The following is a 25000-nucleotide window of genomic DNA, read 5'->3' as shown; positions in this document are numbered from 1 at the left end:
CTTGACGTCAGTGTTGTACATGTTGCATGCTGCAGTCTGCATGACAGTGAGCAATTAGTTCTGCAGTTGGATCTCCTTCGAGAGCTACGGGGACTTATGGTTCTGTGAACCTGAGAGCTCGGGACCGAGGAATGGGCTCACAGAGAGACTGCTCTGTGCAGGTAGAGGAGAGAGATGACTGAGAGGGAGCAAGAGACAGAGATAATATATGCAGAGAGAAAGACATAGCAAACAAATACAGAAAGCGAGAGAGAGACAGAGAAATCCTTAGAGAGAGAGAGAGGCACAGAAAACAAATACAGATATATAGAGAGACAGAACAATAATATGCAGATAGAGAGCAATAGAGACATAGCAAACAAACAGATAGAGATGGAGAGATAGAGGTATAGTAAACAAATACAAAGGAAGAGAGAAAGACTTCAAACATATATATAGAGAGACCGCACAAATAAATATAAAACGAGAGAGAGGCAGAGAGTAAGAGAGAACATTATATTGCACATATGTTTGTCATATCCAAATAAAGTTTTTCAGATTGTTTCCCTTGGCTCCAGAGACGAGGTGCACTTGGTAAGCCTAACCTCTGTCAGAGTGGAGGTACTTAGCAGAGATACCAGATGTAATTCAGCGTGGATGTAATCACAAACTACAGTATCACTGTACAGCGCTGCTTTGCTTATGATCACCTTAGTGTGGACGGCTGGAGGGGTAGAGGGGGGCTGGTGCGGGCGAATTCTGGCAAGTTTCAGAAATAGCACCGAACAAAGGCACTGACATGTTTTTTTTCTGTATGAATGATGATGAAATGTGTTTATAGTCAGATGGGAGGCCAGCGAATGGAAAGAGCCCAGGCAAGCTGAAGACCCATGTGGAGGTGTGTTTGTGGGTATATGTGTGTGTGTGTATGTGTATGTGTATGTGTGTGTGTGTGTGTGTGTGTGTGTGTGTGTGTGTGTGTGTGTGTGTGTGTGTGTGTGTGTGTGTGACACTGTGTGTGTGTCTTTGTTTGTGTGTGTGTGTGTGTGTGTGTGTGTGTGTGTGTGTGTGTGTGTGTGTGTGTGTGTGTGTGTGTGTGTGTGTGTGTGTGTGTGTGTGTGTGTGTGTGTGTGTCTGTGTGTAGGTGTATTTCTGTGTCTGTGTCTGTGTATGTGTGTGTTTATATGAGTGTGTGTGTGTGTGTGTGTGTGTGTGTGTGTGTGTGTGTGTGTGTGTGTGTGTGTGTGTGTGTGTGTGTGTGTGTGTGTGTGTGTGTGTGTGTGTGTGTTTTCGGAAACATTTGGAAAAGACGCACACTGTACGGCCTACAGTCAACATAACAAGCATAACCGCTTTCATAACTGATCTTATTGATGTTGCATGTGTGTGTGTATGTTTGAAAATGAAAAGGTTAACAATGATAAAGCCGCTGATGATGCCATGCAGGTAATTTCAATTTAGAAATAATTTTCCTTTAATACATTCAGTAATTTAAACTGCGACTTTAGCTAATTGTGCTGATCAAGAAATATGTTATCATGAAGATAGAAAACAAGCGAAGCAGAGTTGGTATAGACGGGCACGACAGAGTGGTAAACTGCATGGTGGTGAATGATTTGTTACTTTATTTTTCAATAAGCAGCGGTGGAGCATCAGAAGAGAGTTTATAATACATGCATAGCAAACCTTGTCCCCCAACAACCAGTTCCATCTTGACAGCGCGCAGGCAAATGAAGCTTCAAATATGAATTCCTCACAACCTCATAGTTAGCGGTTTTTCCTGTGGTCAATAATATGGGATCCTTTCCTCCTTTAACGCCTGTCTGCCTGACACACATTTATCAGTGTGAGTGAAAATAACACTTTGATAAAAGTGAATATAAATATAAATATTTATTTGATTCTATTTAAAGCAGCGATAAAACTCACTGCACCTCCAGTCATCTAACCCACACCACCCTCTATCTCCCAGGGGAGTGGATTATTATGGGATGCTGTACGAATTAAGTCTGGGACACACAATGAGGGATGATAAAACAGCCCAAAACCGAAAGAGGTTAAACCCCACCACCCCACCTTCATATTAGCTAGCCGGCTAGCCATAGCAAAGCGTAGGGGTTAATGCTACACGGTGTCTCTGGGATGATATATGTATGTTTGCATTCCGAGCTGAAAGAGGAATGGGGCCAGACACACCGCCAAGGTGTTATAGTCACTTTAGCCATGTCGTTCGTCAGCAGATGAATGGATGGGGTGGTGTGTGTGTGTGTGCGTGTGGGGGGGGGCTTCTTGTTGGGTTTTCTGTTGTATTTTCTTATAAAGGAGTGTTCATGCAGAGGATGTCACATGCATCTAGCGGTTGAATGCGGTTAGAGATTGAATGCCGGCTTTTAATGCAGGCTTTGTTTAATCTACGCGTGAAATGCTAAGGAATTGTCGTTTGGGGTTTTCAGAGGTGAGAGTATACGTTTAACTGTTAAATGGTTGACGTTGGTCCTGAAACAGAAGGCACAGTAACTAACTGACGGTTCTGAACGTGATCACATTTAAACAAATATGAACCTGAAGTCCCGGAAAAAAGAAGAAGACTGAAACCACAGGACCGAGCAGAGGTGACAGATGAAAACAGAGCGCGTCTTTCAACTGGGCTTGTCTCTTCTAAACCAACATGGCATTCCTCCAGCGATGTTTTAACTTCACACAAATGCCTTGTGTCAAGCTGACTGATTGGTCCGTTTGTTTATTTACTTCCTGGGGAGATGATGTGGGAAACCGCCGGCTGAGACTGTCATCGGGCAGCTAATATTTCGATAGGGCCGCCCTTGGAAGTAAGCAATCTGAAGCACACAGAGGAGGAGCCATCACCGGGAGACTGTGTTCTGAGATGCGTCTGAGATGTAAGATCATCTTTGTTTGTAAATGTGTCTTTTACGCCTGTGTGTCTGTGTTTGTGTGTGTGTGTGTGTGTGTGTGTGTGTGTGTGTGTGTGTGTGTGTGTGTGTGTGTGTGTGTGTGTGTGTGTGTGTGTGTGTGTGTGTGTGTGTGTGTGTGTGTGTGTGTCTGTGCATGCGACAGTGTGTGTGTGTGAGTGTGGGTTTCTATTTGTTTGTTTATGTGTGCGCCCACTCATATGTATGTGGGCACATACGCGGATAGGTGTGAATGCATGAGTTTGTGTGTGTGTGTGTGTGTGTGTGTGTGTGTGTGTGTGTGTGTGTGTGTGTGTGTGTGTGTGTGTGTGTGTGTGTGTGTGTGTGTGTGTGTGTGTGTGTGTGTGTGTGTGTGTGTGTGCGTGTAGAGCTGCAGTCCAGGCTTGTTACACTGGGCTTCTGCTCCTGTTATCTCTCCTTCTATCCACAGGAGGGGGTCCCCTGCCCCGCCCACCCACCCGCACCCCTCCATTCTCTGACCCTTATTGGCTGGGGGGGGGGGGGGAGCAGAGAGGGGGGGAGTAGAGAGGAAGCCCACACCTGTGTGGAGGTGTGGTCCTTTCTCCTCCTCCTCCTTCCTTCCTTCCTTCCTTCCTCTCTCTAGGCCCTTCCTGAATTCCCTCAGGTGAACCAGCCTCCCACCTCCTCCCATTTGTCACCCTACATCACGCCACCCGCCCCCACACCATAGCAGATGCGTAGCGATCGCCCAGACCTATCCCACTCGGCCCTGTGTGTTCATCTCCCACTGCTGCACCTCCACAGCTCTCTCTTTCTCTCTCACTCTCAATTCAATTCGATGAAACTCAATTCAAAGTGCTTTTCAAGGCACGGGAAGCTTATGTATACAAAGCAGTGTAACATTACGACATTGCAATCAAATATGTCAATTTAGTGTATGTCAAATTGACTTAAAAATAGAGACAGAATAATCTCTCTCCCTCCCAAACCTTTCTTCTCCTCTGCTTGGATCAACTCTTTGGTCTCATTGACCCCTGACCTCCAGCGGGGATCACTTCACACCTCCGCTCTGTTTGTTTTGCTTTTCCTGTCAGTGTCAACCCCCCATCTCCCCTCTTTAAACCAAGCCAAATAACTCACTGTCAATACAAGGGCGGCTAACCCCGCCCCTCCGCCCCCCCCCCAACCCGCACTATCCTAACACACCCCGAGCTCATTCCCGCTGAGAGGGAGAGAGAGAGAGAGAGAGAGAGAGAGAGAGAGAGAGAGAGAGAGAGAGAGAGAGAGAGAGAGAGAGAGAGAGAGAGAGAGAGAGAGAGAGAGAGAGAGAGAGAGAGAGAGAGAGAGAGAGACTCAGGAATGTAAGGACTAACACTTGTATGTGTGTTTGTGCATGTGTCTGTGTGTGTGTGTGTGTGTGTGTGTGTGTGTGTGTGTGTGTGTGTGTGTGTGTGTGTGTGTGTGTGTGTGTGTGTGTGTGTGTGTGTGTGTGCGTGTGTCTCTGTGTTTGTGTGTGTGGGTGTGTGTGGCGAGCGCATGTAGCCCCAAACTCATACCACATTGTGGGCAGCGTCTCACTTGCTGACCTCAAACGTTCCCCTCTCCGGATGGGAGGGAGGGATCAAAGTGGGGAGCTGCTGAACGCCGGGGCAAAGCGAGCAGCGGGCGGGAGAGCGTACCTTTGCAGGCCTTGCGGTGGGAGATGGGCTTGGCCAGGTCCCGGTAGTAGCCCTCCTTGCAGTAGTGGCAGTGCCGCCCGGCCGTGTTGTGGCGGCAGTTGAGGCAGACTCCTCCGCTCTTCCTCCCCGACAGCTTGTACAACTCCATGTTGAACCGGCATCGCCGGGCATGCAGGTTGCAGTTACACGCTGGGGAGGAACGCATTCGATTAGACACAAGTCCACTAGAGTAGAGCAGTCAAGACTAGAGTAGCCTAGAGTAGTGCAGTCAAGACTAGAGTCGACTAGAGTAGTCGAGACCTGAGTTGCCTAGAGTAGAATCGTCTAGACTAGAGTACAGTGGACTAGATACAATTAGGCTAGATTTGATTACATTACCTAGAGTAGACAGATTAGGCTGGAGCAGATTAGACCAGATGAAAGTTGATTCGATTAGACTAGAGTATATTAGGTTGGATTACACTAGAGTGGACTATACTCGATAATGTTAGAATACATTAGAATAAAGGATATTTGATTACACCAGATTAGTTTAGATTACACTAGATGAGATTCCATCTGATCGTATTAGATAAGATTAGATTGTTTGTATTAAGATTTGATTAGTTAGAGCTCCAAGGTTTGTAAGGGTAAGTCAGGGTTAAATCCTAGTACCTAAGTACCATACCCTTAGCTCGTATAGTGTCAAAGGGCTTCCCAATGCCAAGAAGAAGGGAAGAAGAACACCTCTTTCAAGGAATGGCAGCTACACAACAACTCTACCAAGTTCCTCTCCACTATCTACCCAGTTCCTCTCCTTCACTCCCCGGCAATTATAAACGATCCTGGAAAATGTTCCCTTGCTCTTTCCTTCCGCTAGCACTAGTGAGTCTCTGAAGACCCATGTAGCGCAGAACCTCTCGCCTCTGCTATTGCTATTCTGCTGCTGCCGTCAAATCCCTGGGAGTGTGGAATTGTGAGAGAGAGAGAGAGCCATCTATGCTACTTGTTTACTGATAACGACGGCGCTACTCTAGCCAGCGCAGCGCTGGGGTTTAATTAGCCCGGCTGATGTTTATTCATGATGTCTTGGCAGGGGAAAGTAAATCAGACGCTGTCGGCTTCATTAGGGCCTTCCGTCCGACGAGCCACAGACACACAGTTATGAATTATTTACACACGCACACACACACACACACACACACACACACACACACACACACACACACACACACACACACACACACACACACACACACACCAGACTTCCTTTACACTGTACCGCTGTTGCTGCTGCTGGGTATCTGTGTGTTTGTGTGTATGTGTGTCATTGTGTGTGTGTGTGTGTGTGTGTGTGTGTGTGTGTGTGTGTGTGTGTGTGTGTGTGTGTGTGTGTGTGTGTGTGTGTGTGTGTGTGTGTGTGTGTGTGTGTGTGTGTGTGTGTGTGTGTGCGTGTGTGTCCCTGTGTGTGGGAGTGTGTTGTGTGTGTGAGCCTGTAGACCCCTTTGCTTCACTCCAAGGAACTAATTACAATGTATTTTCTCAAATGTACACAAAGGATACACTATCACATGAACCACACACACACACACACACACACACACACACACACACACACACACACACACACACACACACACACACACACACACACACACACACACACACACACACACACACACACACACAGCATATCAGTCTCTTATTCCTGGTAGTGGCCTTAATGAGCAGTATATATATCTTTTCTACCAACTCTCTCTGCTCCTAGTTTGTCGTCCGTTGTTGACCCAGGGGGGCTTGACAAGTTGACCCTTTTCGTTTCCGTTTCCGTTTTCAGTTGAACGGAAGGGCTCCTGCCCCTGATATTAGGCTCTATCGAGACGTGATTAGAGAAACGCCCTCTGACCTACAGCCCTTGAGCCTTCCCTTCTTCTTGTGTCTCCTCAACACGTCTCATGTTCGGTTTCCCCAGACCCAGTGTCTGTAAACAGCCCTGCTCCCAACAAGACAATGAGCATATTGATAGTCCCCTGAGAGGAGAGGAAAGAGCTGTCACTTGAGGACCTGTGTTCTTTGGTCAGGTCTCTTTCTCTCTCTCTGTCTTTCTTCCTCTTTTCCTACCGCTCTGTCTCATGCTCTCTCTGCCGTGCGCTCTCTCTTCCTCCCTGACTTTCTCCTATCTCTCTGTATGTCCGTCTCTATGTCTCTCTACCTCTGTGAGTGTCCCTGGCCCGGGGGCATGGCTGCCGATGGTGAAAGCTATCCCCCAGTCTTCCTGGAGATAGTTTGGATTACGATGGAGAGTCAAGCAGGTCGGAAACACAGGGGCTGGACAGCCTCAGGCTGACGGGCATCTCTCTCTCTCTCTCTCTCTCTCTCTCTCTCTCTCTCTCTCTCTCTCTCTCTCCTCTCTCAATCTCATCTCTCCTCTCTCTCTCTCTCTCTCTCTCTCTCTACTCTCTCTCCTCTCCTCCTCATCTCTCTCTCGTCTCTCTCTCTCCCTCCCCCTCTCTCTCTCTCTCTCTCTCTCTCTCTCTCTCTCTCTCTCTCTCTCTCTCTCTCTCCTGTCTATATTCTATAAGCACTATATACTCTTTCACTGAGTACAGGAACAACATCCTCTTCACACCACAGCACAATGACATAAGTGTGGGTTTCTAGCAGGGCGGGGGGGGGGGGGCTGACGGAGGTGACAACTATAAGGCAGGGAGATGATCGCAATTGTGTCTGGGAGGTATCGGGTCCCGTGGGATAACACCTCAGATAATGGCAGCAGATTGACAACACACTTGGTCTCCACTCACCTATACCCTCTGCTACAATACACCACTGGAATGCACACACTGGCTTTACTTTTTGATTTGCGTCTGTCTGTCTGTCTGTCTGTCTCTCTATCTAACTATGGGATAATGTTAATGATAATTCATTAAATGTCATTAGCCATTAAACCAAGTTGCCAGGAAGCAAGATGCATGGAGGATAGTTGGCGCACACACACACAAACACACACACACACACACACACACACACACACACACACACACACACACACACACACACACACACACACACACACACACACACACACACACACACACGTATATACCAACACACACACAAGGTCATGTCTGTGACATGCACAGCCTCTCTAATCAAAGGATACTAGATCAATCATATCAATAAAGGTTGGTCCACATGGAAGAACTGGGCAGTCAGCTTTGTCTTTTTTTATTGATTTTATTCTGCCAATGTTTTTCATAAGCTATAGAGTTTCACCTTAATCTCATGATCCAAGGAGTACAAATGTTGCTTTAAAACCCCGGACACAAACCGTTTTCCCTTTCCCATAATGAAGTTAACTGCTTCCCAATGAACTGCCATGGCAACCGGACAATTTCCACCACCCCCAGGTGATGTAAATAGATCCCTTTAAAACAAGTGTAATTTGCTAGCCGGATAAAGCTAAGCACATCATACCCAGAGCCCCCCCAGAACCTCCTGTAACGTGATGGAATCAAAACCAACATGCCACAGAGCCATCATGACTCAATGCTAATGCCGTTTAGCATCCCACCGACGCATTGAGCAGGAAGTGCCGGTTTAGGACTGGTCACTGATTCCCGCGCCTCACCAATAATGCTGAACAGAAGACGTAAACAACGCTTCAGGGCTGAGCGTACCTCCGCATAAAACCCACGAAATCGCTCTGACTCCCCCCCCCCCCCGATAGATTCCCGGTGCTCATTGACTGACTGGGGTCGTCTTGGCGATACAAAGTAAAGGATTGCCTCGGCTAATTAGCAGGAAAGTTCAGCTGTGGGAGCAGGAGTCGGGGTTAAGCTTGAGTGACTCGCGATAAGCTCGACACTTAAGGGATGATGCTCACAGGACGGCTTCGCTCCGAGGCAGCCCGGGGTCAGCGGCTGACATATCGCTGCACCAAGCTTATTTTTAGTCCAGAGAATACCATCTGGGAAAGAGCAAGTAATATACAAATATGGAGATTGTGTCATCTAAAGGCTGTGATGGATCACTCGGCCTGAACTGAGTTTTCTTCACAATATCATGTTGAGACAACGCAAAGCCGAACTCCGTCCCCGACGACCGGGGCCGGGACAAAGGCCAGTCGTCTATTAATGTCCAGGTTTAGTGCGGTGCTGACAGACAGACAAACAGCCCCCCCCATCCCCTGCTCTTTACCCAAACAGCTAGGAAGAGCCACACACAACACCAGGGGGTCTGGCCCACTGCCCCTGGGTTTTAAACAAACACCGAGCGGAGACCCCATACATGAGCAGTTTACTTTTAATCCTACGGGCGCCCCCAGATACTCTAATCAGATTACCTCTTCAAACCCCTGAGGAGAAAATAAAATAATAAATATTGGGTATCGGCTGACTCTGCCCTGTCTTTTTTCGGAAGGTGTTCAAGTTGGTGGGTGGAGAGAAGAGTAGAGATATCATGCAGAGAGAGGGAGAGTGAGAGGGAGAGGGAATGTGTGTGTGTGTGTGTGTGTGTGTGTGTGTGTGTGTGTGTGTGTGTGTGTGTGTGTGTGTGTGTGTGTGTGTGTGTGTGTGTGTGTGTGTGTGTGTGTGTGTGTGTGTGTGTGTGTGTGTGCGCGTGTGTGTGTGTGTGTGTGTGTGTGTGTCATAGAGAGAGAAAGAGAGAGAGAGTGTGAGAAAGAAAGAGAGAGAGATTGAATACATTCATGGACTATTTGGATATATTTATGTTGACATATCTTTACAACGTTTTTTATAAACTATGTCACTGGATGTTCATAACAACGCAATGCCATTCCTTATACAGTGTGGCGTGGTACAACATGGCAGCCTGTAAAACACAACTCTCGCTCACTCCTTGTCTACTTCTTATTCTGTAACTCTCTCTCTGTCTCCCTATCTGTCTCCCTCTCACCCTCTCTCTCTCACTCTCTCTCTCTTTCTCTCTCTATCTCTTTCTAATACACACACACAGAAAGACAGAGACTCTCTCTCACACACACACACACTCACACACACACACACACACACAAACAAACACACACACACATACATGCACACACAGGCTCCTGGTCAGTGTGCTAAGGAGTTGCCGCGGGCCCCTGGGGGCCTCTGAGGAAACACACACACATGCAGGAGTTGCTGGCAGGGCCACTGCTTCTCATGGCAAAACGCACACACACAAAATAAAAAACACACAAAGATGTGCGTGTCAAACGTGAGGGGCCCCTGTGACACAATGATCCACCCACACAACACTAAATTAATCTGATTATCTTTGACTGGAGAGTCACCAGGAACACTTGCATATATGCTGTACTTTGTTCACTTAATGTACAAAATGAGTAGAAGATGGATGGGATAACATTTATATAGATATGGAGATGGATAGAAAGATCATCAATGTTTTTACAACTTAAGATAAAGTGATATGATAATGATTTTCATGTGCAGCTGTCATGCTTTTGCACATTTTCCATCTCACTTCTTCTTTTTTTCTACTTTTAATCCAAAGTGCAAAGGTCACAAATAAAAATGTTTTCTGTGTATTTGCTTGTCCAACATTCACGTTTGATGTGTTTCTTGGCATGGATTTAAAACAAAACAGAACACCAAACCATTTAAATTCCAATCATTTATTATGTTGGCTATGGGCTATGGTGTAGCATGCAGAGACCACACAGAGGCAGAGAGAGAGAGAGAGAGAGAGAGAGAGAGAGAGAGAGAGAGAGAGAGAGAGAGAGAGAGAGAGAGAGAGAGAGAGAGAGGGAGAGAGAGTAAGCATCCCTCATTGATTGTTTTCACCACAACTCAAACAATGCTAAACTTACATTTATAGTTTGTGCATTGTCTAACAAAAAGCCCTTACAACCCACACAAGCGGCGAGGCGTTATTTGTGTTTACTCTGTAACCATGCCAAAGAACAGTATATATGTCATTCTCTGTCAAACACCGACCAATAAACCCATCCATTCTGCAGCATCAATTAATGTAAGCGCATCCTGTTTTCTGGAGCCAGCGGCACTGTTTGCTTTGCTCCTCGTCCTGGAACAATATTCCCTTTTGTCTCTTGTGTTTGTTGAACCAGACACTGGCATGGCAGAGCCGGGGAATCCCAAATAAACAATGACCTAATTGAGGGCAACTAAGGGCCCATGAAAGTGGAGATGACACCATATACTGCTCTTCACAGCTCAGTAATGTGTCTCCTGGATGCTCTGTTACTCTAACAGCGCAAACCGAGAGTTACGTATGTAACTACGGTTCTATGAATTCTGGATGACCGCCAGAGGCAGTGCTTAACACTGGATGTTATCCATCGCGCATGCGCAGGTCGAGTATTTAATATCAACAAAGTCACACGTGACCGGGGATGACGTCGGGCCCGCCCGTCTATATAAGGCCACGTCACTCTCCAAGATGTCCCTTCAGAATCTTCTCGCAAGATTCCGGAGTGACAGAGAACTCTGGCGGTCATCCAGAATTCATAGAACCGTAGTTACATACGTAACTCTCGTTCTATTTCATTCTTACTGACCGCCAGAGGCAGTGCTTAACACTGGATGACTATTACCAACGTAGTCACGAGGAATCCTGTACCCACCTATTAGGAAGGGCCTGAGGGTTCCTGAATAACAGCTGCAGCCACTGCGTGGTGAGCAGCTACATTGACCCTGTAAAATCGGGCAAAGGTGCACGCTGAAGCCCAGGAGGGCCGCGGCACAAATCTCACCTAGAGGCACTCCTCGTAGTGCTGCCCAGGAGGTGGAGACACTCCTGGTGGAATGGCCTCTGATCTTAAGAGGCAAAGGCAGTCCTCTTGACTTGTATGCCTCCTCAATTACCTCCACCACCCACTTCGAAAGCCTCTGTCTGGACAGCGCTTGCCCCTTCCTCGGGCCCCCGTAGCAGACAAACAGGCCATCAGACTGACGAAAACCGGCAGTTTCCTGTATGTAACATCTCAAGGCTCTCACCGGGCAGAGTAGTTCTGCTGAACTAGCTTCCTCATCCGGTGGGTGTGAGGGGCCATAAGCTGCTAGCTCTATGACCTGATTATAGTGGGCCGAAGACAGCCTCTTTGGAAAAAAAGATGGGTTAGGCCACAGTGCCACCCCTGTGCCATCTGAGTTCCAGCGTATACACTCTTCACTCACTGACAACGCATGGAGCTCGCTCACACGCTTGGCTGACACGATCGCCAGAAGAAAGGCCACCTTCGCCGACAGCCATTTCAGTGGCGCCTGGTCCAGGGGCTCAAACGGGGGGAGACGGAGGGCCCCAAGTACCAGAGGTAGGTCCCATGAGGGAACCTTGACAGCCCGTGGGGGGTTCCTCCGCTGGGCTCCTTTAAGAAATCGGGTCACCAAAGAATGAGACCCCACCGTCCGGCTATCAACCTTAATGTGCCTGGATGAAATGGCAGCCACATAGACTCTTAAAGTGGAAGCAGATAGCTTCCTTTCCAGTAAGGACTGCAAAAAACGCAGTATCATTGGCACTGAGGAACACTCCGGTACCTCTTTCTGTACCTCACACCACTTTGCAAATATCTTCCACCTGTTAGCATAAAGTGCCCTGGTGGAGGGAGCTCTTGAGTCCATAATGGTTTGAACTACCTCCTGGTCGCATTCCATTATAAGTGGATCAGGCCCCTCAAGGGCCAAACCCATAGCTGCAGGCACTCTGGTCTGGGGTGCCAGATGTGCCCCCCCAGCTGTGAGAGCAGGTCCCGCCTCTTCGGCAGGCACCATGGATCTCCGTCTAGCAGCCTGTACATTACTGGAAACCAAGGTCTCCCTGGCCAGTTTGGGGCAACCAGCAGGAGCCTGTGGTTCCCCTTCTGAACTCTGTGTAGAGTTAACCCTATCAGTGGAAATGGCGGGGAAGGCATAAAGGAGTTGACGTGGCCATGGATGTGCCAAGGCATCCTGTCCCATCGGACTCGTCTCTGACAGAGAGAACCAGAGGAGGGCAATGTGTTGTGGACTCTGAAGCAAACAGGTCTACCTCTGCTGTGCCGTATTTGCTCCAAATTGCCTCTACTACCTCTGGGTGGAGTCGCCACTCCCCCCGACCGAGGTTTCTGGCGTGAAAGAAAGTCTGCCACCGTATTCTGTGGCCCTGGAAGGTACATAGCCCTGAGGCTGGAAAAGTAAGGGAGAGCCCATACAAGAAGTTGCTGTGCAACCTGTAATGACTGAGCCGACCTTGTGCCCCCTTGGTGGTTCACATTGTAGACAGCTGACTTGTTGTCGCATCGTACCAGAACATGTCTGCCCCTCAAATATGGCAGGAATTGGTGGAGCGCTAAATAAATAGCACGGAGCTCGAGCACATTTATGTGCTGTGTCCTGTGCGGCGCACTCCAGAGCCCTCTCACTGCCCTGTGCTGCCACACTGCCCCCAGCCAGAGAGCGAAAGCATCGGTCACCACCACTTCGCGGCGTGAGGGAGATCGAACCTAGTGCGACACCTTTGACAAGATATGCCCTGCGTCTCCAGGGTTGTAATGCCAAGAGGCATTGACTGGACACCCTGACCTTCCTGGATCCGTGCAACCTTGGATCTAAGTGGAGGCCATTGGTCCAAACTTGGAACGGCCGCAAGTGAAGGAGGCCCAGTGGCACTATTGACGTTACTGACGTCAACATTCCCAACAGCCTGAGGAAAGGCTGTACCTTACCCTCCTGTCCTCCCGAAAATGCAGGAGGATCTGGAGTATGGCCTCTACCCGCCGTGGAGACGGGAAGGCAAGCATTTGGACGGAGTCCAGGGTTATGCCAAGGAACAGTACCTGTTGGCTGGGTATTAGACAACTTTTGCCGTAATTGACTGTAAGACCCAACCTTTCCACATGGCCTAGGAGGGCTGTGGTGTCCTGCTCTGCCTGTTGCCGGGTTGGAGCGCAAATAAGCCAATCGTCCAGATAAGGGAGGATTTGTATTCCGGTGGCTTGCATTGGTGCGAGCGCTGCCCGCATGCACCTTGTGAAGATCCGTGGGGCTAGGGATAACCCGAATGGGAGGACCCTGTACTGGTAGGCCCGCCCTTCGAATGCAAAGCGAGGTATGGCCTGTGATGTGGTGCTATCGGAACGTGAAAATATGCATCCTTTAGATCTATTGATGTGAACCAGCTTTGCCGTGCGACGGCCCCTGGAGCACTTCCGCTGTCTTTAGCATGTGAAAGGGCAATACTTTCAGGAAAACTGTTCAGCCCTCGTAAGTCCAGTATAGGTGCGAAAACCCACCCTCTTTTTTTTGGAACTAAGAAGTACACTGAGTAAAACCCACCCTTGCTGTGTCTGAGGATCTACGATCTCGATGGCCTTCTTCTCCAGGAGGGTGGATACCTCCTGGCTGAGGGCCTGTCGCCTTGTGGGATCGCTGACTATAGTCAGTCTGATCCCCCTGAAAACTGGGGGCCGGCGTCGGAATTGGAGATTGTACCCTTGGGAAAGCGTGGTCACCACCCAAGGGTCTGTAGTGCAACTTCCCCAGCAGATTAGGTGCTTGCTGGGTGAAGCGCCCGACGCCCGGCCATGAGCCGTCAGTACCTGCCCCCACGCCCTCTTGGGGGCCTGGAGGGGGAAACCCCGACCCCCGACCCCTCTGTGCCTGTGGTGCTGGCCTTGTGGGAGGCCCGACGGGGTTGATAGGGTCGCTCAGGAGCTGGTGAGGTCCCTGGAATAACCACTAGGACGTGCTAGCGGCAGAGGACGAATTGGTGCTCATAACCTTGTGGAGGCTGCTGCCTCGGTAGGGATGCAGCTCCCAGAAGGCTAGCAAACTGCTGCCGTGTCTGGTTAGCCTGGATTCCTACGATCCAAGGCCTGTTGTGCTGCTGGGCCAAACAGCTCTCCCGGAACTACGGGGAGATTGCGGAGGGTCCTCCGGCATGGCTCTGATAATGGGGACTGGGCCAGCCTACCTGGCGGCGGGCCAGCGGTAAGCGACGCCATCCAGCCTACCAAGCTCTCTGGTCATGAAGGCAAATGCCTGCAAAGAGTGTCACTTAGACTCTGCACTGAAGCATCTACACTGGATGATTGCAAGGACTGAGACAGGGCCAATATCAAATGGGACAAGGAGTTCCCGATACGGCCCATACGTGCCGCTGTGTCATAGCACCTCTTGTTAACTAGGTCATCAGTGATGCGACACTGTGGCCTGGGACAGCGAGCATTCGGCCTCAACACCTCCTCTGGTGCCTCCAATGAGGGAGGCAATGGTCGGCCTCTAGGCTGGAATTCGGTCAAGTCCATGCTTGCTGGCATTCTGCATTGAAGCCAAGGCCCTGCTGTCACTTGGTGTGATGAGATAGAGATCTGGGGTCTGGCAGCATCTGTGAAGCTCTCAATATATGGCTGGGAGGGAGGCACCGAAAAAACATCTTGTGGCGGAACACGCCTAAAGAATGCACTAGCTGGGGCGATATCTGCTGGAGCCTCATCCAACCCCTAAGCGTGCCAGTGCCATTCGGACCACTGGCTTAACCGTGGCCGGGGAAGCATCTGAGCCTGCCCTAGACCCACTCCCTACATGTGGGAGCCGCCTTCAGAAGCCTGGGTAGAAGCTCTACCTCGCCCTGTCCGGCCCTGTCTTCATAGAACGGGCTACAGGAAGCCCTCGTAGACAGAGCATCTCCGTCCCATTCTGGTGTAGTTGGAGCCTCAGCCTGAGAGATTGAAGCCAACCTGACCTCACCTGAAGGTATAGAGCAACTCTTCATCTCAGCGAACTCTGACAACTAGCTTGTCCACTTTGCAGCATTACCGTCAGCCCTTCCTAGCTTCTTCCTGGGCGGGCAGCCCTGGGTGGGGAGCGTACCTCGTACCACTGGTTCTATTCCAGGCGGGGAAGCTCACCTTCAACCTGAGGTCCTTCCACCCTCGGCTAGTCTTGCCACTTTCAGCCCATTTGGCATGAAACTGCAATCATACAACTGATTGTCGGACAGCCCCTCTCTCAGGTGGACCACACGAGGCATGCGGGGGCACTTCATCATGTCCATCTAGGGCTAGCAGTGGAGCCATGCAAGTGCGGCAACCATGTGAGCCTAACTGTTGGGGGAAATAAGCTATCAAAAAATAGTCTTTTCCCAGAGTAAAGTAGTACTTAATAGGCGAAAGCACCCAACGGTAATAATTTAACAAAAGTGCAGCAAACTGCTCAATGTAAGAAACTCAAACTAAAACAGAGTTCTGTTTTTTTTTTTTTCAAAATAATTAATTTTTCTTATTTACCCATTAGCCTCGACCGTAATGGGGAGCTTCTGCTCTTTAATTCAAAATAAGGGAGTACACGCTCTAAACGAGCGAAAACACTCTGGAGCCTTTAATGAACTTAAACGAAAGTTGCCACAAAAGGCAGCAGACGCCGGTAATGGCAATCTCCGATGCAGCGAGGCAAACAAAACAAACGTAAGCTTAAGCGGGTTGCCGGAAAACAGGATCCCCTTATCTTACTTAACTTTAAAGCTAACACAGAGAGAATACTTACCTTAGCAGCCCTACAGCTGATGAAGACGCTGTGTCCTATCGTCTAGCGTGAGCCGAGCTCACCGGAGAAAACACCGGTATGCGGCGTTCCAAACATAGCAGTGCGTGACTAATCGCAGCCCTTGGAGGACGAATTCGTGGCTCCAACCATGCGGTTGCAGGGCTACCAGCAAAGAGTCACCGGCTTATATTGCTTTTATTCAAGCTTATCTCTTACTCTAACCTGTATTCGCTACTGCGAGAAGATACAAGGGACATCTTGGAGAGTGACGTGGCCTTATATAGACGGGCGGCCCGACGTCATCCCCGGTCACAGTGTGACTTTGTTGATATTAAATACTCGACCTGCGCATGCGCGATGGATAACATCCAGTGTTAAGCACTGCCTCTGGCGGTCAGTAAGAATGAAATAGAACTTAACAGCCCTTTTAATGGATGCCTCACCGGTGAATTTAATTAATGATTCATCTTTCCAGAAACACGAGATCAGAAGGGATTTTAGGAATCCTCTGGAGGACTGATGTGAAAACCTCATGATGAACAAATGTTGTGTGTTTGTTTATTGTGATGCAAATTGTTGTTTTAAATGGGTGTGTGATCTTTTATTACTCTGTTTAAAAATGTGAGACCTGTTCATGATTAACGCATTTTTTGTGAAATGTAAAGTTGTATTTACTTATAATCTTACATTCAATTTGTTGATTCTAACCCAGTGTATTATGTTACATGCATCTAATCTGTCTAAAGGGTAAAGGACCTAAAACATTGAAAAGATATAACTGAAAAGTAAAAGTATATTAATTTATATATTTATTGAATTGCTGCTTCGTCCCCTTCCTCCTTCATGGTAACATTTTGATCTATGCATTCTGATAAGGAATGTATCTGTGTGTGTGCGTGTGCGTGTGTGTGTGCGCGCGTGCGCGCGTGCGTGCGTGCGCGCGTGCGTGCGTGCGTGTGTGTGTGTGTTTGTGCACGTGTGTGTGTGCATATATGGGTTCTGGCCATCTGTAGTCCGTGCAGTACCCTGAGAACGGAGGGGCGGGAGTGATGTCAGACAGGAAGGAGCGGGAGAGAAGGAGAGGGATAGGAGAGGGAGAGGGAGAGGGAGAGGAGGAGAGGGAGAAAAGGAGAGGGAGAGGGAGTGAGGGAGAGGATGGAAGGAGGGCAGAAGTGAAAGGGAGGAGGGGTGCTTGGGAAACTGTGTGTGTGTGTGTGTGTGTGTGTGTGTGTGTGTGTGTGTGTGTGTGTGTGTGTGTGTGTGTGTGTGTGTGTGGTGTGTGTTGTTGGTGTGTGTGTGTGTGTGTGTGGGAGGGGGGGGGGGGGGTTGAAAGGCAGAGGAGTACGGGCTGCCCACTGTAGAGATTATATCAGGCTAATTTAATTCCTTATTGCACCCAATTAGCGGTAGCACTTTGGCCTCCTGTGAGCCCTCTGGGTCTCCCTCGCCCTTTCCCCAGCCCCCCTCTCTCTCTTCCTCTCCCCCTGCTCCCCCCACACTTTTTCCACTCTCGCTTGCCCGCTCTCAACTGACCCTGGCTAAACCCTTCCACCTGCGCTGCTCCCAAAGAAGGACTTTTCTCCCCAGTCCTTGCATGTATAAGAGAGCGAGAGAGAGAGAGAGAGAGAGAGAGAGAGAGAGAGTCTCAATGACAAACATAAATCGAGATACTGAAAGGACAGAAAGGATGATGGCCAAAAAAGAGATTGAGAAATATATGGAAAAGAAAAAAGAGATTGAGAAATAAAAAGATACAGAAATTAATTGATAACAAACAAGAGATAGAAATTGATACAGAAAGGGATAGAGAAATAGATTCAGAGAGATATGCAGAAATTAAGAGAAAGTTACAGTAAGAGACACAGAAAAAAAAGATACAGAAAGTTACAGTAACAGATCCAAAATAGAGATTCAGGAAGAGATACAGAAATGAAGAGATACAGAAAGAGATAGAGAAATGAAGAGATACAGAAAAAGACACAGAAAAGAAGAGATGAAGAAGAGAAACAGAAGAGAAAAAGTAAACAGCACAGTGCTTCAGATGGCCGAGTGCGTTGCGGTTCATCAGGCAGCTCTCTCTGTGTCTCAGGGTTCTGCTCAGACAAATCAACCTCCATGACGCTCAGCAACATAACCCTCATGCTGTCCTCCAGCGCAGACAGCAGATCCCATATGTACACAAAGCCGGGAGGTTCCCTCCAGCCGGCAGCGCTACTCCCCACCGTCTCGCCCCTCTTTTTAACGTGAGTTAAGCTGTTTATTTATGCCCCGCTGTCTCTCTTCCATAATTCAGCAGTCAGAAGACTCCCCGCGCAGGGTTCAGTGGTGGAGCGCAGGCCACTGTGTACATGCAGGCTGCAGCGGAGCCCGACGCCTGATCTGTGATGTACTGCCTTTTCTGGACGGGTGCGGATGAAGTGTGGAAGCCTTAAAAACTTTCGGTATTACAAAAATTTATACTTTTGTATTTGTATAAATGATTCATCCCAAAAAAGGGGCAGCTGTCAGCCGGAGCTCAGGGGGATGTGATGTGGGAGGGATTTGCGATACACTGACCTTTATGCAGTGGATCAGCCCAAAATGATTGAAAGAAAAGTTATGGTTGTGTTTTCGTAATGTTATACAAATATGAATTCCCTGTTCAGCGTGTGCTGGTTATAAGTCCTGAAAAGGGAATAGTTTTAAATACTTTTCTGCTGGCATCCATGAAGAAAGCAGGTCTTTATTCTTAGTTGGTAATTAACAAATTGTTTTGTCCAGCAGCACACACGTCAGCATAGACATTTAAACCACTACCGTATTTGATGACATAGCTCAAATGTCAAAACAAAACACCTTACGGAATTAATTTAGAGGGTGCATTACATGATGCTTTACATGGTGAATTTAAAGGCTGCATCACAAGATGCATTACATGATGCATTTACAGGCCGCATGACAGCATCACAACGTGCATTTAGAGAGTGGATTACCGCATTACATCATGCATTTACAGACTGCATTTCTGCCTGACATGATGTATTTAAAGGCAGCATTAACGCCGTCCTTGTGCTCCAGAGCCAGCAGCCATGTGCTGGTGGATGTCCGTCTCTCTGCTTCCCATGGGGGGGCTGTGCAGGACTTCCCTAGCGCAGCAGCTCAACCAGCCACATGGAGTCAGAACAACAAAGACCCGGCTAATGACCTGCGATTTCCCGCATTAACGCCCGTTTAATGGCTGACCTGCCCCTCATTAGGCTTCACAGCATGGGAGCGCACGTGCACACACACGCACACAAACATGCACACGCACACACACACATACACATACACAAACACACACAAACACACACACACACAAACACAATGAGGGTCCTCAACCCTACTTAGACAGGCTGCCGTGGGGCCCCTGCAACACTTCCACCCCATACCGAGCTCTCATAATGGGCCAGTTTGGAACGGGATCGGCCTGTGATCTGTGGGCCAGCCGCTGGCTGAGTAATCAACAACCTTTTGTTTGAGTAGTGCAAGCTTTGTGCATGTGAGTCTGTGTGTGTGTGTGTGTGTGTGTGTGTGTGTGTGTGTGTGTGTGTGTGTGTGTGTGTGTGTGTGGGTGTGTGTGTGTGTGTGTGTGTGTGTTTGAGAGAGCATGTGTGTATGCCTGGGCTTGTGCATGTTTGGGAATATGTATGTGACTGTGTGTGTAGGCAATTATAGGTGTGTGGTGTGTGTGTGTGTGTGTGTGTGTGTGTGTGTGTGTGTGTGTGTGTGTGTGTGTGTGTGTGTGTGTGTGTGTGTGTGTGTGTGTGTGTGTGTGTGTGCTCGCATATGGTGTGTGTGTGTGTGTGATGTGTGTGTGTGTGTGTGTGTGTGTGTGTATGTGTGTGTGTGTGTGTGTGTGTGTGTGTGTGTGTGTGTGTGCATGATTGCATATGGTGTGTGTGTGTGTGTGTGTGTGTGTGTGTGTGGTGTGTGTGTGTGTGTGCCTGCAAGCAAACATGTGCTTATGTGTGTGTGGGTTTATTTGGGTGAGTAATACCAAGATAAAGTACCACTGCCTGGAAAACATCTCCTCCAATTGAAGGGGATTGGACAAATGAGTGGCGGCGTACAGTGGTGTCTTGCGGGCCCCGGAGTCAGGGCCAAGGGTCTGGGGCCACGGAGGTTCGGAGTGTATGTGCGTGCGTGTGTTTATGTGTGTGAATGTATTGTGTGTGCATGTCTATATATGTGTGTTTGTATGTTTGTCAGGCATTGCGCATGTATTGTGTGTGTGTGTGTGTGTGTGTGTGTGTGTGTGTGGTGTGTGTGTGTGTGTGTGTGTGGTGTGTGTGTGTGTGTGTGTGTGTGTGTGTGTGTGTGTCTGTGTGTGTGTGTGTGTGTGTGTGTGTGTGAGTGTGTGTGTCTGTGTGTGTGTGTGTGTGTGTGTGTGTGTGTGAGCTATGCCATAAAGATGCCATGGGTTGAGGCTGACGGTGGCAGGTTCCATTCAGCCTCGGAGCAATTAAAAGAGTGTGAGTGTGTGTGTGTGTGTGTGTGTGTGTGTGTGTGTGTGTGTGTGTGTGTGTGTGTGTGTGTGTGTGCGTCTTTAGGTTGAATAAGGATTCCAAGGGCCCTGCGCTGAACAATACGGGCTCCCAGCAGCTGTCTCTGCGGGCCCGAGGAGCTGACAGTTGGGTGGTGGCACTGGCCTGCACGGAGGCACCTCTCTCAGAGCGCTGTCTCCTCCCGGGCCCGCGGCGGGCCGGATGGCGCCCGGCTGTGTGTGATAACATAATACCGGCTGAAAGGGCCGCGTGGTGTTTGGCAGGGGCCTTTGGACAGGGCGCTGAGCGCTCACTGTACGTGTCTATTAGCGTTAGCCGGCTCGCCACGCCGCGCGGGAACTCGACGCGACAAGCGCAGGCTGGACGGACAGTTTGTGTCCGTCAAGGAAGAAAGAGGTGAGCGCTCTTGGGGGGGGGGGGGGGGGGGCATGATCCCCCAGGGCCCGGGAGAGGAAGGTTCACGTGTGAACGGATGTGGAGGGGGGCGAGAGCCAGGGATTCCTGGGCGAGTGACCGTGCCAGGGTTTACCGCGGTGCTAGCGTGGGCCGCTGGCGGCGAGGCCGTAAGAACAGATTGTGTTTGACTGCTGGTTCGCTGGAGCAGCGGGCCTCCTTTTCAAGTCCTCGCGGCAGACCCTGCCATGATGGTTTTTATACATCCCGACCTCGCATGCGCGGCTACGTGATTACTGGGGGCTTCGGGGAACGTCGCACCTCGATGTGTGCTGACGTCTCCTTTGGAAAACGCCATTAACACGGCTGTCCGGGCCACGACAACACTGCTCTGTTCCTCCATTGTTTTATACTGGAGACGTCATCTGACCCAGCCTTCTTCGCCTGCGGACCCCCAAAAAACACACACACACACACACACACACACACACACACACACACACACACACACACACACACACACACACACACACACACACACACACACACACACACACACACACACACACACACACACACAAACCCTCAGAACCACGACGAAGGAACAACGGAGGGTCGGCCCTCATGTTTCAACATCACCTCTGGTCTGTTTACGCTGAAGTTTGGTTGCCATGAGGACCAGGGATTCACCGCGCTCAGGGCCCTGACAACTCCTGGCGGGGGCACTCCTCTGGAGCCGCCAAGCCGGGGGGCTGATGCTGTCAGTCCGGGAGGACGGGCGCCGCTTTCGTACCCAGAATCCCCCGTTTCATTGGGCTGTGAATCACTCTAATTACACAAAGCTGCCGCAATTAGAGAGCAGGTCCATTCCAACGCTGTTAGGAAAACGAAATACTAAAACAAGCACCTGCACAGAGTCAAACGTGAGGTGTTTGAGTGGCGTTTTGGAGTGGGAGGCGGGAGTTAGAGAAGGTGTGAAGATGAGATGACTTCTTAATAAGAGCCCTGCGGACCGGCAACCATCACAGAGCTAGATTCTACTCTCTGTCTGTCCCGGTTGTCAAGCCGACACAGGCCCTGACTCTGGGATGAGCTCGGTAAAAGACAAGGTCCAACAACACACACAAAGGATTGGTTTAGTGCTTTTTGTGTTTTTCCCTAGTCTTTGTTCCCCACACGTGTTTTTAATGGGAGACGGCCATCCCAGCCTCACCTCCTTTTGTAAACCTTTCACACAAGCGCTTGGTGCCTTGAGGTTAGGCAGATAAATCTGTAGATCAGGGAAGAGTCCGGAATGTTCCGTGGGATTACCATCTATCAGGTAACGAAGCTTTATGGTCCTGCACTCCCTGATAAACACAGACCCTACGCAGACCCAATGGGACCAGATTCTTCTTCTCCGTCTTAATGACTAGTGTGTATGTTGTCAACATCGTTATTGGAATCCTGCTATTGGATATTGCAATGTCTTATTGGGAATTTAGGGAAACACTTAAACATTTAGAAACACAAATATTAATTTCATATTTCTTCAAGAGACTGGGATAAGATGCGCCAGGAAAAAGGAATTCTAAGGTGCCGGCAACACGATTATATATTTACTCATGAGGACATTTGTGTTGAAACACTGAACGCCTGGTTGATTATTTGACTGGAGATTCGGTTGGAAAAAAAGAGACACTTGTAAACGGATAAATAGCCAGAAGAAGAAGAAAACGAAGACGGACGGCCTCTTGTGCTCGTGCACTCTCGTGCACGCTTGCTACCAGCTGACACTGCCTGGGTGCCTGAGCTGCATGTAGACGAGGGGCCACACTGTGACATGAGCCCAGGAGGACAGAGAGAGAAACCGGGGATGCTGCCAGGGCCGGGCGAGTAGGGGGGGGGGGGACAGCCCGTCAGCCGAGGGGAAAACATAACAAACTACCAACTGCAGATGAACAAGATGACCTTTTAAAAGGATGGGAGAGCGGGGCTGAGCAACATGCGGCTCTCACGCTACGGCTGACCCAGGGTGAGGCTCTCCGACAAACAGAGACCTACGTGGTTTACCGACCTGTGTACACGTATACATACACACGCTACAGCATGTATATAGTAGGTGTATAGGAAGTATTGACCGATGGATCCAGGTGGGAAGTCTTTGCATTATGAGCGGCCGCTGCCCTGAGCTCCTCCACACCGGACCAGTCTGTTCAGTTCCCCTGCTCCACTGCTGTGGTGTGAGATGGCTAGCTAACTCCCCCCCCCCCCCCCCCCCCTTCTTATTAACACCTGAAACAGAAATTAAAACTGAACCTAGATATTTTTTGGGCTGAATTCTGAATCCGTTAATTTTTAATTTTGATATATTTGCAACAATATTCCTTAAGTTTTGTGTTGTGCTATGGAGAAACTTTTGTGAATATGTCGGGGATATAGTTTGAGTCTTTGGGCATTGTGTTCTTCGAGGCTTGCTCCTGGTGACAGCTGTGAGCCTAAGATAGGGGAGGTTAATATGCAATATCTTTTGGTTGTGGGGTTTGTGTGTTTGTTGGTTTTTACAGCGGGTTCAGCTCGAGTCTCTTCAGAGAAAGCGAGAGAGTGCATCAAGGATCAAGGAATCCATGATAATGTGTTGCGCATGCAGCTCCCCTTAAAACCCTCATGGTGCCCCTAGGAACCAGAAACAGAAGAATGTTGTATGTTTCATCAGCGCTGCGTGAGTCACTGGATCTCAACCACATAGCTGCAGACATGTTCTTCAGAAGAGCGCTAGCAGGAGATGATCTAGGAACGAACCGATCTACTCCTTAGAATGATAGGCATGATGATAATGTGGATAATTATGATAATATAATAATAATTATTATTATTATTAATAAGAATAATAATAATAATAATACACAATTCAAATAATTATATTTGTAATAAAACCCGAATAACAATAATAATAATATAACTAGTATTAATAATGATATTAGCAATAAAATACAAAACCAATAATTATTATAATAATAATATTATTAATAATAATAGTAATATTATTATTATTATTATTATTATTATTAATAATAATAATAATGATAATAATAACGATACAATAGTAAATCAAATAAATTAAATGCGACATCTGTTGCCTGACTCTAACTGATGATGTGGAATAGTTTGGCAGCAAAACAATGAATTAAAACAAGCCGGACTGTGAGAAGCAGCTCCAGCTGACCAACAGCTCTTGGCTTTGTCTGAACGCTGGACGCCCGAGCCTAAAATAGGAGAAGCGGGACGGGTTCGGAGGAACAACAGCCTATGACATAACAGCAGCTGCTCCAATCCCCTCTGATCGGTTGTGACACTGATGGGGCAGCAGACGTTTTCACTGCACCGCTTCCACAACCACACAACCACAGCGGTTTGCTGTGGCAATATGCAATTGACCTCTGCACACGTAGACACACATGGATATGCGCGCACACACTTGCACTTACGCACGCAGACTTGTTGGTGCACACTGTGGCCCGCTGGCATGCACCGAAACCCACATTAACACAAACAGACATGAAAATGCACACACGTGCGCGCATACACGCACATACGCACACACACAGGCGCGCTCTCTTGCTCTCTCTCAAACCCACGCATGCACACTCAAACACACACACTTTTAAGGTAGGAAAACAATATCACCCCCCATATGCATATGGGTAAAACTGACCACTGTGTGTCTCTCTCGGCCTCTCCCTCGCTCTCTCTCTCTCTTTCTCCCTCCTTCCCACCATCTCTCTCTCTCTCTCTCTCTCTCTCTCTCTCTCTCTCTCTCTCTCTCTCTCTCTCTCTCTCTCTCTCTCTCTCTCTCTCTCTCTCTCTCTCTCTCTCTCTCTCTCTCTCTCTCTCTCTCTCTCTCTCTCTCTCAGATTGCAACATCAGCAGCCGTCTTACAAAGGGCATTTTCCTTAGTCCTTACGTCTTTATAGACTCAACTGTTTTCTAGCAAAAACTCAGCACTTTGTCTAACCGACTCTGACGCTTCTGACTGTGGCAGGAAGGATACTGTCAGGGGACAGGGA

The 25000-nt window shown here is 48.7% G+C and overlaps 1 protein-coding gene across 1 annotated transcript in view; it reads right to left on the bottom strand.

The window, feature by feature from the left end:
* The window catches only part of LOC130379091 (netrin-1), a 62223-nt gene that overhangs the window by 21678 nt on the left and 15545 nt on the right, over positions 1 to 25000 (bottom strand). The window contains exon 3 of the mRNA XM_056585689.1: positions 4550 to 4738. Within this exon, the coding sequence (XP_056441664.1) occupies positions 4550 to 4738 (189 nt within the window). The remainder of the gene's footprint in view (positions 1 to 4549; positions 4739 to 25000) is intronic.

The sequence above is a fragment of the Gadus chalcogrammus genome, chromosome 3 (assembly GCF_026213295.1).
Source record: "Gadus chalcogrammus isolate NIFS_2021 chromosome 3, NIFS_Gcha_1.0, whole genome shotgun sequence".
Classification (NCBI taxonomy): domain Eukaryota; kingdom Metazoa; phylum Chordata; class Actinopteri; order Gadiformes; family Gadidae; genus Gadus; species Gadus chalcogrammus.
This window is presented reverse-complemented; position numbering and strand designations above follow the sequence as displayed.